At 44.8% G+C, this 18734-nt stretch overlaps 1 protein-coding gene across 2 annotated transcripts in view; it reads right to left on the bottom strand.

Moving 5' to 3' along the window:
• Nucleotides 1-6414: 6414 nt before the first annotated feature.
• LOC111076147 (fez family zinc finger protein erm) overlaps nt 6415-18734 on the bottom strand; it is a 28544-nt gene continuing 16224 nt past the window's right edge. The window contains exons 1-2 of one of the 2 annotated variants that reach the window (XM_022369819.2): nt 11098-11386; nt 6415-9133 (exon numbers count right to left, since the gene is read on the bottom strand). In XM_022369819.2, coding sequence (XP_022225511.2) covers nt 7163-9133; nt 11098-11109 — 1983 coding nt within the window. In that variant the 5' untranslated portion in view covers nt 11110-11386 and the 3' untranslated portion in view covers nt 6415-7162. Of the gene's footprint in view, nt 9134-11097; nt 11387-18734 lie in introns of those variants that run through there. The other variant, XM_022369828.2, reaches the window with a different exon arrangement.

Consider the following 18734-nt stretch of genomic DNA (forward strand, 5'->3'; position numbering starts at 1 on the left):
ACCCATGCCAAAATATATCCGGCTTATTATCCGGCAATATTATGAGTGTGTTGCTATCATTCGTTTGTATATAATTATTATTATAATTATTATAAATAATTATTATTATAATAATATAATAATTAATCGTTAGAGAGTCAAAGAGCTTTAGTTTTCTTTATATCTCTGGCGTGTCTCCTTCATATTTCTTCTTAATAAAAATCGTATGGTCCAATCATAACTCTTCCTTAGGAAGTACCAATAGCTATGTAAGAGAATCCAAAGCTAAGCTGCACAAACTACTCTAAGTATAGGAGTATTTCGTTTGCACAATCAAAGCCCATCTACGCCTTTTTTCTCAGTGTTTTCTAACTGAAAGACAGCAACTGCCTGGCCTGGAATAAGTACATATCCACAGCCACAACAGTCACAACTTGACAGCACATGAAACTAATTAATGGAATGTCGGTGTTGCGGATTTCTGCCACGTAATGAGAGACGCCTCAATGCCCGGCAATATGCCGCTTTGGGCCGCTGAGAAGGTGCTTAAGGGGGTGTGGCAGGAAGGAAGGAAGACAGAGCTCGATGCCTTGTGGGCTAGATAAAGGCCATGCAAAACCACTCGGATATTCAGCATAGGATATTCATAACTTGTCAGGCAGCACAAACTGGCAGCGGGGCGGGCGCTCTTTTTTTGTACTCAGGTGTGAATAAGCGTGTAAGAAGTTGACATAAAGCCGGCAACGGGCGACTGACGACTGACGACTGGCGGCCCAGGACGTATACAAGCGACAGACGACAAGCGACGCGACAATGGCAGCAAACAGGAAGGAGGAGAGCGCTCTGAAGCTGCATTGGAAGCCGCTGAACCGCACTAATTGAGCCGCGTTACGTTGAGTTGAATGCATTTCAATGTGTTGCCAAGCATCATGCAGATCCCATCATATATTGTCATCATTTTGTATCTTCTCACCTCGGTCCATAATGTGCCCGAGGGCACCGGGGCTCTGGGAAATCAAGCAACTGCTTCTGACACAATCGAACTGACCCAAAACCTGAGACCCCCATCAGCTGCACTTGCTACATTTCGATTTGTATTGCTATTGCTATTACATATATATATTGTAAGTGCTTATGTTCAACAATAATTAGGTGGACACGAGGAAAAGGTCTCTTCGACTCTAATGTGGGCTGATGTTTTATTGGTAGGTTTCCTTCTATGAGACTCCAGTAGTGATATATATATTTTGATCAGTTCTATAAATGCTAACCACAAATTAAAATCACTTTAAAATAGAGGAAATTAATTTAGAATATTTATTTTCTACAGAAAGTAAAGTATCTTTTATTATGGAAGGGGGAATGATTTTTAAAAAGTAATTTTTGGATGTTTCGATGCGTTGCAATGGATGCCAAAATTAGGGGACTTTAAAATGTAAAAAAACTAGCCCTAAAACTAACCATAAAAATCTCCCCCCACAAACCCTTATGCAAACATACCTTTCTTCCCATTAAAACTTCTGCAATACTTAGCTTAACTTTTATTTTCCGTAGAAATAAAAATATGTATTGATGAAAGATAACTTTTACGGCCACAGCTCACGAATAACACAGAGTTTTGGCAAACTCAGGGAAATCTTTCTTCAAGAACTCAGCTGTAGTTTTTGGTGTGTACTTCTATTTCTTGCAGTGTAGTTTGCACATCCTGCAACCCATCCTTCACACACAAAAGAAACAGAAACCAAACTATAAGTACTCATACTCATGCTGATATATAGAATGCCATAATGCTCGCATCTTCAGCACCCGTGGCTTCCTTTTTTTAATGGCAGCCAGCCATTGACATGAGGGACATGAGGGGACATGGTACATGGATGATATGGGTCTCATTCGAAGCGTAGGAGGATAACGTCGTGTCATAGTTCAGAGAGCGCGAGCGAGAGCGCGGGGTCGACACCTCGACAATTAACGACACAATTACCGAACAGCGAAGGTTCTATCCTCCTCCTCCTCCTCCTCCTCGTAGGTTGTCAACAGCTCGGGCCACAGGCTCGGGCTCGGGCTCGGCGTGGGTTAAGTGTTTTTGCCAGCACATTGTCAGGCGGCAGGAGCCAGCAGCAGCAGCAGAGAGTGGATACACTTACATGGCCATTAAGATGGTGATGCCTTGTAATTGAAAGGAAAATGCAGCTTTAGCTTTTTAAGAAATTATAATCACAGCAGATTGCGCTCAAAAGGAGATGAACAGAGCACAGAGCACATAGCACAGCGCACAGTGCAGAGACGAGAGCCGAGAGATACAAGATACAAAGCTGATAGGTCACAGCATTAAGCCAGACAATGCCCCTGCCTGGCAGCACATCATCGTCCTGTCCGTTCGCGGGAAGATACCCTCACTTAAGGGCGTAATCATAACCGGAAGAGATTACGCTGCAATTCACGCTCCACTGCTGGGCTGTGTCGATGCTTAGCGGGGAATGAGACCCCTCCAGTCATCCATCCAGCCATCCATCCAGCCATCCATCCAGCCATCCATCCTTCTCTGCATCCATCTAGAGCCATTGTTCTCCGCTTTTGTAGGTGATAAGCGCAGTCGTTGTCTGCAATTTTCATTTCTCCCCTCGCATTTCTGCTGCTGCTGCGGTTGCTGCTAAACAATGGAATTGGATTATAATTTTTTTCTATTTTTTTTTTTCGCTGTGGGCGAGGTGCTCGCTCGAGTGCTTCGTTCAGACACATCTTCCTTTGCTCTATTTTGATTTTGATTTTATATTTTTCCTGATTCCTCAATTTCTGATTCCTTGTTGCGTGCTTCAGTTGTTGAGGGCGTGGCCGCCACCATTAGAGCGATACAAATTATTTATATGCAAAAACACACACAATAAAAATTACAATAGTTCAAAATATTTATGATGGGTCTGATTTCAAATGGCGCCTACAGAAATTGTTTATGGCGGGTAAACAGATTTTATTAGATCGAAAAAAAACTGTCATAAATATGGTGGAAGTAATCATATTTATGGGCTACACAAATGGGGTTGTTGGAGGCGGTACCTCGGGCAGGAATTATATTTTGGGGGATGAGTAATTGAAGTACTTGAAATTGTGGTAGTTAAATGAATTATTTTGGGCAACAGAGAACTTACCCAATAAGATATTTATGCTCCCAAATAAGGGCTATTATATTCTGGAAATATTGTGGGTACTTTACTTTACTTTAATTTACTTTGAATAATCGGAGGGAAAAATTCCCAATTACAACTCAGCTTAAAGCTAGAATTAGCTGATGGAGCGGATATGTTTCTGGTTAAACTTCATTATCTAAATATTTAAATAGTTTAATCCTCAAAATGTAGGCAATAATTTTATTAAAAGTGATTCCCACGTCTTGAACCTCCTTTCACGCCCTACCAAAAACCCCTCCAGCATTTGCCACCTTTATTCTGAAAACCACTCATTAGCAGTGCTGGCTATCAATAGATATTAATTAGCTTAATTAATGTCATTGGGCTGGGCAGATTGGATGGACGCAATGAAGTGCCAAGGCGTCATGCATAACCGAGCTGAAAAGTGGGAAAAGTGCGGAGTCGGAGCTATCCCCGGAATAGATCTGCATGCTGCGGCTGGCGTAGAGGGGGCTGAACCAGCTATCAGCCAACCGTGTCGTTCAATTAGCCAAATAAGTCAGTTTTGTGTCAATGCGATTGTCGATGGGAAGGATAAAGGAGGTGGATGGGTGCTTATGGATGGATGGTAGATGGATACTCGAATGGTCGCTTGGGCGTGCATAAGGCAAACATCAAAAGGAAATCAGGAGCCAACGACGAGAGAGAGTGAGAGAGAGAGCGGACAGCATGACAACAAGTGAAGGACCATTCACATTCATTCCACAATTGGGGGTTGTCCTTCGACTTCCTCTCACACTTGCACTCTGACAAAACGAACGACGATGATGATGATGATGATGATGGACATTATGATAGCAATCATCGAGCGCATCACAGCTACGAGCTACGAGCTTCAAGCTTCAAGCTCCGAGCTCTCTCTCTCTCACTGAGGTTCAAAAGAACGCCGCGAGGCGGTGTCAAAAGTCATCCAAAAATTGGGCACAAGCTTCCTTTTGTGTGTGCGTACGGACTGTCAACTGAATGGCCCTGAAGTAGGTGGAGGTGAGGGTGGACACAGCCTGTCAGTGGGCGGTGTGCTTGAGCATATGCTGAGGGCCCACTGTAAGTCACAATGATGGGGGGTTCCAACCCAAAAAGGATCTTTGATTATTTGCATAAAAAAGAACGCATTGCATCGCTTGATTTCGCTTTTCGTTCCCATTTCCTATGCGATTCGATTCCATTTCCATTTGAATTATTCATATACCCTGCAACACCCCCACCACGCCACAGAAACGAGGGGGGACGGATCCGGTTGAGGGTGAGCATCGAGAAATGTCAACTCAAGTGGGTCGTCACATGCGACATCTGCAACAGGGAGGGGTACGCATATTACGAGCTTTGTGCCAGCCTGCTGCTGTCAACAAATCAAAGTCAGTGGCTGGACAATGAATATAAATATTTCTGAATAGATATTCCCATTTTTTAAGTGCATTATAATTAATACTGAATGAAGTATGCATGACTTTTATCTCCTCTCTAAGTGCGTGATATGGATGCATATTTGGATACTCACGAAATATTTCGCCAGTCAAAAATTAAGATTTTATGCATAAGAAAATGCACAGCTTATTTTAGTAAAATTCTTTACTCAGTTTGCATTAATCAACGATCATTTTATGGAGGATTAATGCACAGAGCTGTTCCCGGAAAAATCTATACAAAATATTTTCAAATCTTTAAAAAATAGAATTCTTTCAATAAAAGTATTCCCCATTCGTTGATGCCCAACATGTGTATATTTAACCTCAGCTCGATTTGATTAATTGCGCTCTGGCCCAACATATTCTGACTGTCATTTGTGACACATCCTCTTCAGCCAGGGGCAGGCAGAAGTCCCGCCCAGACACGCCGAGAGAGGTGGAACGCAGCTTTGTGTTGCATTTTTATGAGCAGCCTCAAGAGTCACCGACTTCTGACTTCCATCTTTCAGTTTCAGTTTCAGTAGCAGACCGAGACCGAGACCAAGTCGGATGCTGTGCCCGCCTTTTCCTTAGCAGCAGATCAAAGCGTTATGCAAATGATTTTGGCGTGTGCCAGGTCCTGCCGCTGGTGCCCTTAGTGCTTGCCACCTGCGGAGTTCCAGCCGCGTGGAACTGGGCTTCGTTGAGTGTCGAGTGGGGGCAGGGACAGGGACAGGAACAGGAACAGGTACAGGCAGGCAGCTCGCCACTAATTAAGTTGCAAATGTCATGCGGCAGTCGGTGGGGACAGTTTAGAGCCCATTAAACGCGACTCACCTCCTGTCCTGTCGCGTAATGCAGCAATAATTGTTTTCATTAGGCGCTGGCTGCGCATCCATTTGCATTATTTACGCGTAGGATCGCCGGCGACAATCTCAAGGGGTTGCCTCATTCAGTTGCTCAGTTATTTGCATATGTGTCGGGAGGATATTAAAGGGGCAATGGGGCTGAGGAAGATGGCTCCAGGGCATGATATCCATGCTTCCAGATTATTTAAAGGAAGGCCTTAAATTGGTTTTAATACATAAAACTTTACCCAGTTAAAACAAGTTCCTTCTGCTCACATTAAATATGAACCAAAAGGATTTTTTATACTTTTAGCTATATATTTTATCAAATTAAAATTGTATTCATGAAAACTGCAGCAAGCTCACAGAGATTTCATATTATAATCAGCTCTGATGTACACTAAATTCCCAGCATCTTTTGAATTTTGAAGATTATTTTATTGAGCAAGAAAAAAGAGTTCAAAGGTTCGTTTTTGCTCTTAGCCATTTTCGACAATGTTTTCAGCATCCATTCCAGTACTTACATTTTGCACATGCCCTACGAATTCTAATCAATGATCAAACCTTAGTCCTTTACCTTTCAAATTTCTAGCTCATATATGAATGCATTTATTGCATAGTCTATCAGCGAGCACTCGCCTTCTTTTGTACCATAAAACCAGGGTACCCTAACCCCATTATATCCCCATTATCAAAATTATCATTAACTTCCAATTTCATATTAAAACTCTAAAACCCCCAACCATTCCCAGAGTAAAACCGTACTCCAGATTAATATTTGAAGAATTGATTTATTGCTTAAACATTATCAATAATATCACTTAAGTTCTAAACAATTTCAAAGCATCCATCCACATCCATCGATTCGATTGTTAAAATGTTCCTTAAATTGTTTTTTGCCATGGATTAAACACACAGACACACAGATCGAGGGCTATATCTAGTACAACTCTAAGATACATTTTCAATGATGTAAATCGGTTGATAGATCCCCCAGAACAGATGCTCTCGCAATTCCGAAAACATTTCCTACATCTATCAATTGGCGCACTCCAGAGGATCTGTGTAGCCGATCTACACAGAACTCAGTGCGTGGTGGGGTGGTGTTTGGTAGTGGTAGTGGGAGACATTCAGAACTATCTAAATCGTATATATATATATATGTATATATCTACACATTAAGAGAGAGCGATGCTTAGGTGTAAGGTGAGTAAATCTAAGGGGAATGCAACATCTATCTCGTATTAAGGGGAACAATTCTTATATGGCTATACATATATGGCTCTATATACACTAAGAATCACGCACACAGACACACAGACACTTGGACACATATGAAGAAGTTATCATAGAGGGCGTGCTGAGCGGTACAGTGGGGGATTGGGGGACAAGTATTGCACAAGTTGAAACCATTCGTTGGCTGTGTTCTTTTTGGGGGGCGCTCTGGTGGGTCTGGATCTGGATCTGCATCCTAGAAGAGTCCGTTCAGGGCTTGTACAGCGCTGCTCAGTGCCGTGCAGCTTAGCCCGGGGGATGTCGTAGCCCCGGGCGTAGATTCGCCTGCTTCCTGGGTGGTGGTGCTTGCAGCGTTTGTTGCTGTGGCGGCTGCCGCTGCCGCTGCCACAAACTGCAGTCAATCGATGAGCAAATCGCTCCTGGCCGTCGACGTGGCCGATGTGGCCGTACTCGTGGTGGCCGTGGAGCTGCTCGTGCAGCTCGAAGCCGTGGCTGAGGCCGAATTCAGACTGTCCGCATAGTATCGCTGTCAGAATACTTTCGCTATGAAGGGCACATTCTCCAGTGCGGCGGCCGACAGCCTTTGCTGCTGATGCTGCTGCTGCTGCTGCTGGTGCTGTGGATGTGGCGGCTGCTGGTGCTGGTGCTGCTGTTGCTGGGCTGCGGGATGTGCGAGCTGCAGAAAGGCCGATCCCCCGGAATAATCGCCATGCAAACTGGAGGGCGGCACGGCCAGCGGATGGAAGCCCGCAACTGGCGACTGGTACTGGGAGCGTGGCCAGGCGGGATTGCTCGTCTCTCCGCTGGACAGCGGTGGAGTTGTCACATTGATGGGCGGCGACATGCTGCCCTCGGAGGAGTCCGGCGTCAGCTGACTGGCCTGACTGTAGCTGGAGAGCGGCTCGCGGCGTGTGTACTCCCGGCGGCGCTCGTACGCCGGCGGCAGATCATCGTCCAGCAGATCCCCGCCGATCTCGTGCAGCTTGCGCATGTGCTTCTTCAGGTCAAAGTTGCGGCAGAAGCCCTTGGCGCAGACGCGGCACGTGTAGGGCTTCTTGTCGTTGTGCGTGTGCATGTGGAAGGTGAGGTTGTAGATCTGGTGGAAGGCCTTGTTGCAGATGCTGCACTTGTACGCCTTCTCGCCGCTGTGCGTGAGCTTGTGGTTCTTGTAGTTGCCCTTCTGGTGGAACCCCTTGCCGCAGTACTCGCACACGAAGGGCTTGTAGCCCGCGTGGATCCTCGCGTGGGTGTTCAGCGTGGAGGAGCGATTGAAGGCCTTGCCGCACGTCTGGCACTTGTGCGGCTTCTCCGACGTGTGTATGATCTTGTGGCGGCACAGCGTGGACGCCTGCCGGAATCCCTTGCCGCACACCTTGCACACAAAGGGGCGTGCCCCCGTGTGCACGGGCATGTGCCGCGTCAGATTGTAGTGGGCGTTGAACACCTTGCCGCACTCCAAGCAGGAGAAGGTCTTCGGCTTGCCGCCATTCGCCGATCCCGGACTGCTGTCCTCGATGGAGCCGTGTGGGGAGGCGGATCTGGAGCGTGCACCTGCACTGGAGGAGGTTCCTGCCGTGGGTGTGGTTGCTCCTGCGGCTGCTGCTGCTGCTGGTGGTGGCGTTGTCTCGCCCTGCTCGGGCTGGGAGCGCTTCCTCTTCAGGGAGGGTGCAGCCAAGCCGCTGGCATGGGGCGTTCTGTGCCCCACCGGGGACTTCTCCAGGGTCTGCTGCATCGTGGGCACCTGCTGGGACTGGGCTGCTGCGGCCACAGCCGCCGCTGCGGCCAGTGGATGCCCCAGATTGCGGCGCAGCGACTGCGAGTGATGCAGGCTGGCGTTCAGGGAGGCGGTGAAGCTGCTCAGGTGAGCGGCACTGGCCAGCGTCTGCTGCTGGGCCGTGAGGGCCGCGTACTGGGCCGCTGCAGCGGCGCACATCAGCTGATTGGGGGCGTAGTAGAGCAGGGGATACTGGGAGAGCAGCTCCTGGTGGCGGGAGCTGACGAACTGCTGCACCGCCGAGGCGGAGGGCGATACCGAGGAGGAGATGGCGCCCGCCGAGCCGGGCACGTACTTCTTGAAGGCGGAGTCATAGTTGATGGCAGCTGCCGCCGCCGCGTGCGGTGTCTGCTCCAGGCTGATCACCTCAATGGGGCTGCAGGATCGCTCCGAATCGGCATCAATGTCGGCATCCTCCTCCTCCTCATCGACCTGGATGGATGACGGCTGCATGGATGGCTGCATGGATGGTGGCACAGCCACCGCTTGGTGTGGCTTGTGATCGGGCTCCATGATCTTGGCAATGGAGAACTTCAGCGGACACGATCGCTTGGCCTCGCTGCTGCTGCTGCCATTATTTGTGTTGCTGTTGCTGTTGCTGTGGCTGTGGCTGCCACCGCCGGCGGTGGATTGTTCCGAGGCGGCGCTCTCCATGACGGGACTCTTCGATGGCGGCATCATTGCAATAACACCCGCTGGACTACACGGTTGCATGCCACGCGGACTCTGCAATTAAATAAAAGAGAGAACACAAATGAGTCAAGAGTTCTCCGCACGATCTGGTCGGTGTGTGTGTGGTGTGTGTGTGGTGTGTGTGTGCACAACTAAGCAGCGGGCTATCAATTAATATTAAGCATACGCCTCCATTGTTATTGTCCTGCGGGACCCAGTCAAGTGCAACTAATGCGTTGCAAAACAAACGCCAGGGAGAGCCTACGAGAGGGCGTGCTCCCAGCGGCAGGACATTTTTGCATATCCCTGGGATTATTCGTGGCCAGTCAGCGGGTTGCAATTAAAACAAAACCGCATTTTGCGTTTAATATATACCATACATATATATTGTATATACCCCCCGATTTTTTCAATTTCGATTCCAAATTTTTGCATATTTTTTAACCCGTGCGCGCTGCCCGGCTCACAGTTCACTTAACCCAAACAATGCCCCCCCGAAAAGGGGTTTCAACTCTTTCGCTTTTCTTTTTAGCATATTGCCATCAATCATAACACAATCCAGGGAATACGCTTCCTATTCCCAATCGAAGGTTGTTTTTGTTGTTGTTTTTGTTTTTTTTTTGGCGCGGGTCTTGGCTTTATTTGCACATCATTAAATCGTTTACACTTGGCTGCAAGTGTAAGACCGTCTCTGCCGGTCTGCAGCTCCATCTTCCACATCTTCCACATGTGCCCTCGAGTGTTCCTAATGTGCGACATCCGGTGCGATTACCGCGCTGCTTTCCTTTTCTTTCCTTTCCCTAGCTTCACTTCACTTAGCTTAGCTTAACTTAACCCTCCTGCTCGAGGTTATTTCGTTTTTAATTAACTTGATTTGACGCCTCAGTAAGTAGCTCTGGAGGGCACATATCCAAGGCTAACCTAACTCTGAGTCTGAGTCTGAGGCTGACTTTCCCTCTTCCCCTTACCCACCGCGTAGTTTCTCTCTCTAAGTGTTGCCTTAGCTTAATATGATTAAAAAAGGGGGCTGGTCATATTTCACACGCTGACCCCGAACCCACAGGCGGAGACGGAGACGGACAACTTTCAATTGAAACTTTGGCACTTTTCCCTCTCTCTGGTTTGAGACCCATTAAATCGTAATCGTACTTGTGCGCATAGTTCTGTTTTTGGTTGAGTGCCCCGAATTATGTTGGTGTTCTAGTGGCCTCTTGAGAGTTCCGCTCTTCCTTTGGGGGCAACACTCTTGAAGAGTGCGAGTGCGGAATGAAGCTTATTAAACATTGTTAATATGTGGAGCAAAAAATGAGGGAGACTTTTCTCTAGGGGAAGTATAGTATATTAATATTAAGATGTGGACTTGATATAATTTAATTCAATAGCAAAATAAGTCACACGATTTGTGTAATATAAGATAATATAATATAAGAGACTATAAGTCATAATTTTGGTTTAAATGTTTGCCTACGAAATTATGAAGCTAGCTACCAAAAATGTACTAAAAATTTCTTCGGTCATTAAGAAATTAGATGACCATCAGATTCAAGATTCAAGCTTCAAGCTTCAACAAAATAAATCAATCGCTAATCCAAATTATTCCAATTAAATCAAATAAAATTGAATTTAAAATACATTTCTTAAAATTAAATTATAAAGCTTAAAAATGATTTTGATTTGTTATAAAAAAATTCGTTGATACAGAAAAATATGAAATATTTAAATAAAACAAACAATTTGCACCACATATAAATATTCACGTATTTAATTTAATTTAATTTTTTAATGTACAACTTTTGACTATTATTCAATTATAAGAATTATTTAATTAATCTGCTTTAAATCTGTTTTGTTAAAGAACTGCCACTGACCCACTGACAGGTCTGCACACAAATTTCTACGCATAAAATGATCAACTTCCCGTCGGGGAAAAGTGCACCAGCCCACGTGGAAACCCCACCAACTTAAGCATAATATATAGTACTGCAGATATACACTCTATGTAGCATGTGGATACGTACAAAGTAAACCATATTTAGGCGCTGCCTATGTGGGTATCCAATGCGTGACCCTCGGCAGCCACTCTTCAAACACACTCGACGATGGACAACTCCCACACAATTATTAAAACACACAGCAACTTGTCTTTTTTTTCAACTTGTTTTAAAGTTTGTTCTTTTTCTTTTTCACTTGTTTTTTGTTGTTCGCTCTCGTAAAAAGTTATTTGCTCGGCTGGAGTACGTATGCGTAACGCGACAGAAGGGGAAGCGCTGTGTTCAGCACAGGATCAGCGACCGGAGCGGAATGATGGCAAACACACGGCATGCTTCGGCCGAGGGTTGCGCGATGGATGGCAAAAACAACCCCCGACATATTCTGAGCGAAAGAGAAAGGCAGCTGTTCAGAGAGAGAGAGAGAGAGAGAGGCAGAGCCGCCAATGGACAGAGCGGGATGGCCTGCTCGAGTCCTGCGAAAAGAGAACTTCATTATGATGTTCAGATTGGATGGGTCGTCCTGACGCTGCCGTCGACAGCGACTGCGAACGTCGACTGCATTATTAATGAAAAGACAAAATGTCGAATTGGAATATTATAGAGGAAAGGCAGAGCAAAAGAGAGAGAGCAAGCGAGAGAGAGAGAGAGAGAGAGTGAGTGAGAGTGGTAGAGGGAAAGGGAGGCAGTGGCTGAGACCGCCCCTAAAATATTTATGCGCGATAGAGCAGTGAGGGAAGAGCAAAAAGAAGATACATAGAGGGGGTGAAACAGCAGGGGAAGGAGAAGGGGTAAGGACATAGAGTGCGAAAGAGAAGGCTATATGGCAACCTTTGGCCGTATTCCTTTCACACTTGATTTTGGATGAGTCGCAGACACCAAAAAATGGCAGTCCAGAGAGCAGAGAGGACCCCTCTAACCAGAGTAGACTCCCTCTCTCGAGTTGACTTTTTCCCACTAGTCCAACAACAGTCCAAACCCTCCACCTCCACCTACCCTCTCCACTCCCTATCTAACCCCCTTTTAGGGGGGCGGGGGGCGCGCTCTTGTCTTTTGTTGTGCCTTTCAATTGTCGTTTTGGCATTTCGTTTTATCAGCGTCTTTGTTTGCTCACCTTTCGCCCAGCCAGCGGGCAAGGATACTTCGGCACTCTCTCACTCTCCCTCTCCCTTTCTATATATATATGCATCTTTCGTTTCCTTTAAGTTGTGTGCCTCAAGAATCACCCCCCGTGCACTAGGCAAATATAATCTCATATTCATTTTGATGATATCTCGCCTCCTCCTCCTCCTCCTCCTCCTCCTGCTCTCTCCCACGCGACTTTCTTCAAGTTTGTTTGCTCCTGGCTGCGTCCTATCCGTGAGGCCTGGCAATGCGCATCCTGGAGTTGTGCAGTTGCAGCTAACGGGACACACAAAAGCACAACTCTTTAGGGGACAGAGCTGCGCTGTGCGGCGCGGCAGGAGTGAGCAGCCGCCAAGGACATACCAGTAGTAGCCGCCGCCATTTTCATTGCATTTTTATGTAAACGAAAACATCCTCGACTTTGGCTCATTGTGGCGACTCGACGCTTGTGTGTGTGTGTGTGTGGGGAAATCGATATGCAAATATCAGTCCTTTGTTGATTAGATATCCCCCATTGAAATGGTAGTTCAGCGCTTGGCAAAGCGAAGAAAGTTACTTGCAATTGTAGTGAGATAAGTGATGGAGAGTCGAACAAAGATAAAGCGTGGAGCAGCAGCAGAGTGGAAATGAAAGTTAAAATTTAAATCAGAATTTTTGGAATAATGTTGTGTTATCCAAATAAAGAGTTTCTCTTGCTTTGAATCGTATAAAATGTGTAGTTAAATATTCTTAAGTGTTGCCCCCATATTAACCCACACAAAAGATGCGCCCATGACAACCAAAAAAGGTCATACCTACTCGTATCCCCCCACGCACATTGGCATTGGCCTCCCTGCCAGATTTCGGGGTCACTCTGGCTGGCACTGGCGTATGTGCAACCTCCATGTGGACTGGACTTGTTTGCCTGCAACTTGTGTCCGAGTGCTGAATCAACAAACTCGCTTGTCACTCATCATAAAACAGTGCGATGCGAACTACATACATATGTCTGTATCATCATCGTCGTCCAGAACATCATGATGATTATTTACATACTTACATATGTACATACTTACATATGTACATATTTACATGCATATGTACATATGTACAATTTGTAGTTGCAAAATGACTGTCTGATGTAGAAATGTGCAATCTGCATTTAGTTGAATAAATAAAAGGGCTAAAAAAAAAAATAATAAAAGCAAAAAAAAACATAAACAGGAAAAAAAAAAAAAACTAGATATTCAACAGCCAAAACGACAACGGCCTGTGTGGATCCACCTTAAACTCACACGCTACCATTTCCGGTTCGCTTGGGGCAGTCCATTCTTTTGTGCTCCCCTCTGAAGTTCCCATTCATAATCCAGCTGAAGCTGCTGCTCTCACTGCTGCCTCTCTCTTTGCTCACACTGTCATTGAGATTCACCAACCAAAACGACAACGTCCATTTCCTAGGGGTATGTGTCCAGTCTCTTGGTTCATCTGCCGCAGCCTATGCTGCTCCCACTCCCACTACACGGCTTCTTGCTCACACTCTTGTCTCATCCGGCAAGAACTCCTTCTAATTCGAACTATTCAGCTTCCTCTTTTGATTCAAGTTTGAAAAAACAAACAAGGTGATGCCACACCAAAACAAAGCTCTCGGAATAGTCAGTACGCGGGCCAAGAAAGAGCGCAGCAAAATAAGACAGAAGCTACAAGGAAGCAGGGAAGAACCTCACCTCTTTGAAATCTACCTTGTGGCTGCTAGTCCATCTGCTACTCCCTTCCACTCATGTTCTTGCTCTGCTCCACGCTCTCAGCTTCTGTTTCGCTGCCCTACTCCCACTCATGCTCTCTCCCACAACGAGCTGGTAATTCATCTCCTGCGCTCCATCTGCTCTCTCTCTCATTCATTGCGATTCAAAGGCCATGCAAGCATGATCAAACACGTTGCTCTGCTTGCGTACACAAACATGCACACACACACACGCACACTCAGAAAGCGAGAGGCCGCAAAAAGAGGTGACAGAAGGAGGCGAACCGAACCGATGGCAGGAGGAGAACAGTAAGCCAGCGGAGAAGAGAGCCTGACCAGAGTGGCGCATTAAAGCAGGGAGGGGGGAGGGCAGTGAGTGCAATGGTCTGGCAGAGTGGACTAACTGTAAATGCAGAGCAGCGCAGCAGCAGCAAACTACAACAACAACAACAACGAAAAGCTTGAAAATCCCGCAAAATGTGCAAAAATAAAATATCAGAGCAACGACAACAACAACAACAACTACTGGGGGAAAAAAAGAGCCTGCAAAAGTGCAAAAGAGGGAGACGGACAGAGATGCAAATAGCGTAGAGTGCAAAGGTAAAACACAGAGTACTAGAGTGGGACCGAGGCATCGAGCGAAAGAGGGAGAGGGCAAGAGTGCAAGCTCTTTTTTTGTTGTTGTTTGTTTCATCAGGCTTCATGTCCTTTTTTTTTTGCATCCTTGCCCTGGCCTGTGCTTTTTTATTTAATTTTTAATGAGTTTGCAAAATGGTTGTGGTGCTCTTGGATTTCGCTTTTATTTTTATTTTTAGGCTTTTTTGTATAATTTCGAGTGCCTGGATTTCATTTTGGGCAAACATAAATTATGAACGGGTATTTCAAAGCGTCTAGAAGTAGGGATAGGGATATTTGTGGGAGCAGGGGTGTGCAATGCACATTAGAAGGGTTTATAATGGTATGGGGGTAGCAATGTGGGTAGGGAGGGTCCAGGAATTTCAATTTACATAATTTTGGATGGATGGAAAAATGGAAAAAAATAATTAAAAAATTAAAGTTAGATTAATTTATTGAGAGAAAGATTGATATTCCAGCCCAGTATTATTGTTTATTTAAATTTATTATTTCTTTAGTACGTAGCTTCCTATTGAATTATACTTTCAAAGGATGTGATAGGGAAGCAGCCACTTATCCTGGTCATGGCTATATATTTTTGGTAGATATATAGATGCATGATATTATGATATTTGGAGTAGAAAGTTTCTACTAGAAAATGAGATAATAACCAAAAGTTTCCTGCTTCAGAAAATCGGTGTCAAGTCTTTCCAACTCAAATCAAAAATCGTTCGTTTTCCAATCCCCTTTCTATGCCAGCCTTTTAGTTATCGCACCCACTACCGGTACGCCCTCTGACTGCTCTACTAAACCAATAAAACATTTGCACAACTCACATTTCGTGCCACATTGAATTAACCTTAAAATTGAAGATTTACACCTTCGAGAGCGGAAAGCTGGGACTTTGATGGGACGGAAAATGCATAAGAGACACAGACCATAAGAGAGAGTTTTTCCAATGAACCCAATCAATGAGCGTGTTCCCAGTGGCTTGCATAATCTGTGCGGTAAGCCATGGGCGATTACAAGGCATTATACAAGAGGTCCTGTTCCCGTTGCCGTTGCCGTTCCCATTTCCATTCCCGTGCCCGCAACCGAGTTCCAGATTGAGTGAGTGAGTGAGTGCTGGCTGTATCCATGAGATACATTTGGTTACTTAAGCTATGGTCTATGTCGTCTATGCGTATGTGTAACTAGGACGAGCCGAGCCGCTGGACAATGGCCAGTGATGAGAGCCTCTCCTGCCGTACCAAAGGGAAACTCAACAGCTGCCATTGCGCTTGTATCTGTGATATTCTGCTATGGTTATGTGTGTGTCCGTGTCCCCTGGGGCAACGGAATATCCGATTTGCGAAATGAAACAATTGCGGTGTTTGACCAATTTTACAATTGATGTAATCCTACAAATCCTGCCTATATTAGCGCTGAGCCGCTTCCTCCTTGCCTCCATTACGATTGTCAAATTGAAATGTTTTCGGTTCATTCAAGAGTAAACACACACACGCACAGACACAGGACTGGGGCTATGGGTTCCGTAGGTTTATAATAATATTTTGCTAACCTTCTTTTGCGCTCAAGTAAAAGTTCAAAAAGATTTCGGCCGCTGTATTGTGCTACCTCCCGCTCCTGCTCCTGCTCCCGCTCCCGCTCCTGCTACACCGATTACCGATTACCAACACACAGATTAAGGGATGTTCGCTGGAGTGGGAAAGGGAGCGGGAGCGGGAGCGGGAAACAAATCTGAACAATCGGCTTGGCAGGTTTCTCTTCTCTCCATTCTCCTCCTGGCTGGGCTGGGCTGTGCTCCTGACCAATTCATAGGCGCGCAATTAGACGAGTTTAGGCCATTGTCTGGCTGGGTGCTGGCCATAGACACAGATTTCGTGTGGCTGGTTCCTCCTTTGATCCGCTATATCCCTAAATCTGTGCACTCGACCATGATCTATCTTCGACCGAACCGACCGGCCTCTGCTTTTGTGTCGCGCGTATTTGGCGCGTTTAAATAGATTAACCGCCTGGCAATTTGCTCGGTTTCTATCTGCGATCTTTTACCTACATACCATCGGGGACATTCATGCCCTACCACGTACCGCTTCTACCGATTCCTCTTCCCATTGCAGTACACCTCAGTAGCTCTCTCTCTTTCTCTTTTTTTACAATTAGCTGCGGCCGCCTCCTTTGTTTGCCATCTTAATCTTGAGTAAATTAGTTCATTAAGAGGTTAATTCCCCATAACACCCACAAATTAGACCAAAGCAAACGGAGATAATGTGTCCATGTCCTGAGTGTAAGAGCTCTTCTGTTTCTTAAATGAATATACATATGTGTACGGTTGGATGAGGGAATAGTTTGATTGTTTTATAGAGATTCTTTTGAGTGTAGAAACCATAAAAAAATCTATATGTTGATAAAAATACATAAATAGATATCCAGTCAAATGTTTCTTTGGACTATAGAATGGATTCCAAAAGAAATTTCTATTAATCAGATAGGAATTTATGAATCATTTGGGTCGCTGTAGAAGTAGCTTCAGTTAAAAATCCTATTCCATTTTAAAAAATCTCTATTTACATTATTTTCTGAGTACTGTCTATTCTCTATCTTCCCCTGTAAATTAAGCCAAGAAAACATTAACCCGCTTAAGAAATCCCCACATTCATTACAGACAGCTTTTCCGAAAGGTTTAACTCCTTCTGCCGCTGACAACCCAACCCAAACACCCTTTTACAATTTATTTATATCACACCTTCAAGCCAATTATTATTATTTTCCCACCGAATATGCATTGACCATGCCAATTATGGGCCCAGACCCGTTGACCGACTAATCGCATCAGCGGTAATTTAAATTTCCAACATGCATTTGACATTTTCCGGCACACTTTCCTTCCGTTGCGGTTTACTCCCGCTAAACTAAACTGTAAACATGAATTTTGCACAAATCTCTAAAAAATCAAATCCCTTTCTTGTAGAGTAGAAATAATTTTTAATGGACAGTAATAGGCTTAAGCAGGCATTAACATATTTATCAGATTGCTAATGCCAAAAAGATGAGAACCCAAATGATTTGCGGCGCGTGACCCACAAACCGATGTCATCCTCCGGTACAACTTCATCATCGGAAGCTCCTGGGGAAATGGGAAATGTTTTTGGATGAACTTTGCAAAGGGTTGTTGTTGGGTTAAGGTTTGGATTTGGGCTTGGGTCACCCTTGGAAACTTTTTGGTTATTGTTTGATTTTTTTTCTGGGTCTGTTTTTGGGTTCGGATTTGGTCTTTGATTCGGTCCTCGCTCCTTGTTTTTTTCTGTGGGTGTTTGTTTGAAAAGTACTTGTTTAATCGGTTTGTTTGTGACATTTCTATTGCCTCCCCCTCAAGGCTGGCTCTTTGTTTATTTAGTGGTAGGCCTGACACGCGTTTGACGCCCACACAGAAGCCCGAAAAACCACCCAGCACAGAGAGTCGTAATGCTGAAAGAGTTTGCACCACCACCACCACAGAGCAACACCAGACACACCCACCGCACCCACACCATCTCCACACCATTCTAAGCCGAGTGGGTGTGTCTGTTTTGTGGGTTACACGACAACTCATCATCATCATCCTCATCCTCAGACGCAGACTCCTTTCCCATCATGCTCAGCCTCCTCATCATTCTCAGAATCTGTTTATGCGAGGTATTCCGCCAAGTAGAAGGGTATATTAAATTTATGTTATATTGCTGACAGCTTTTTAGAACCCATTATGTAGTTATATCATCAGAGACTATACATTTTTTGTGCAATTCTATAAAAACCTGTGGTGATCCTTTGCTGACTCCTCAGTTACGATATTCCTTTCTTAATTGTCAAAAATCGTTGCAAAAGAAATAAAGTAAACGAAACGAAAGCCACTTCGTCATCTATGAATCTATGAATTCTTAGAGCTTGGAAACCAAAGCAACAGACAAACAGAGTAGTCAAAATTTGTTTCAACTATTTGTAATATTTTCGATGATCAATATTTTCAATTCTTTCCGAATTCCAAAACTCTACAATTTACAGGTATTAATTTCAGCGTTGAATTGATTATTTATTAATTAATTAATTTAATTGATTAATTATTATTAATATTTATAAATTTATTTATTAATTTATTAAATTAATAAATTATAAAGATTTAACCAATTCACAAAAATACATTATAATGGCATACATAATACAAACAAAA

Source organism: Drosophila obscura, unplaced genomic scaffold (assembly GCF_018151105.1).
Source record: "Drosophila obscura isolate BZ-5 IFL unplaced genomic scaffold, ASM1815110v1 contig_200, whole genome shotgun sequence".
NCBI lineage: Eukaryota > Metazoa > Arthropoda > Insecta > Diptera > Drosophilidae > Drosophila > Drosophila obscura.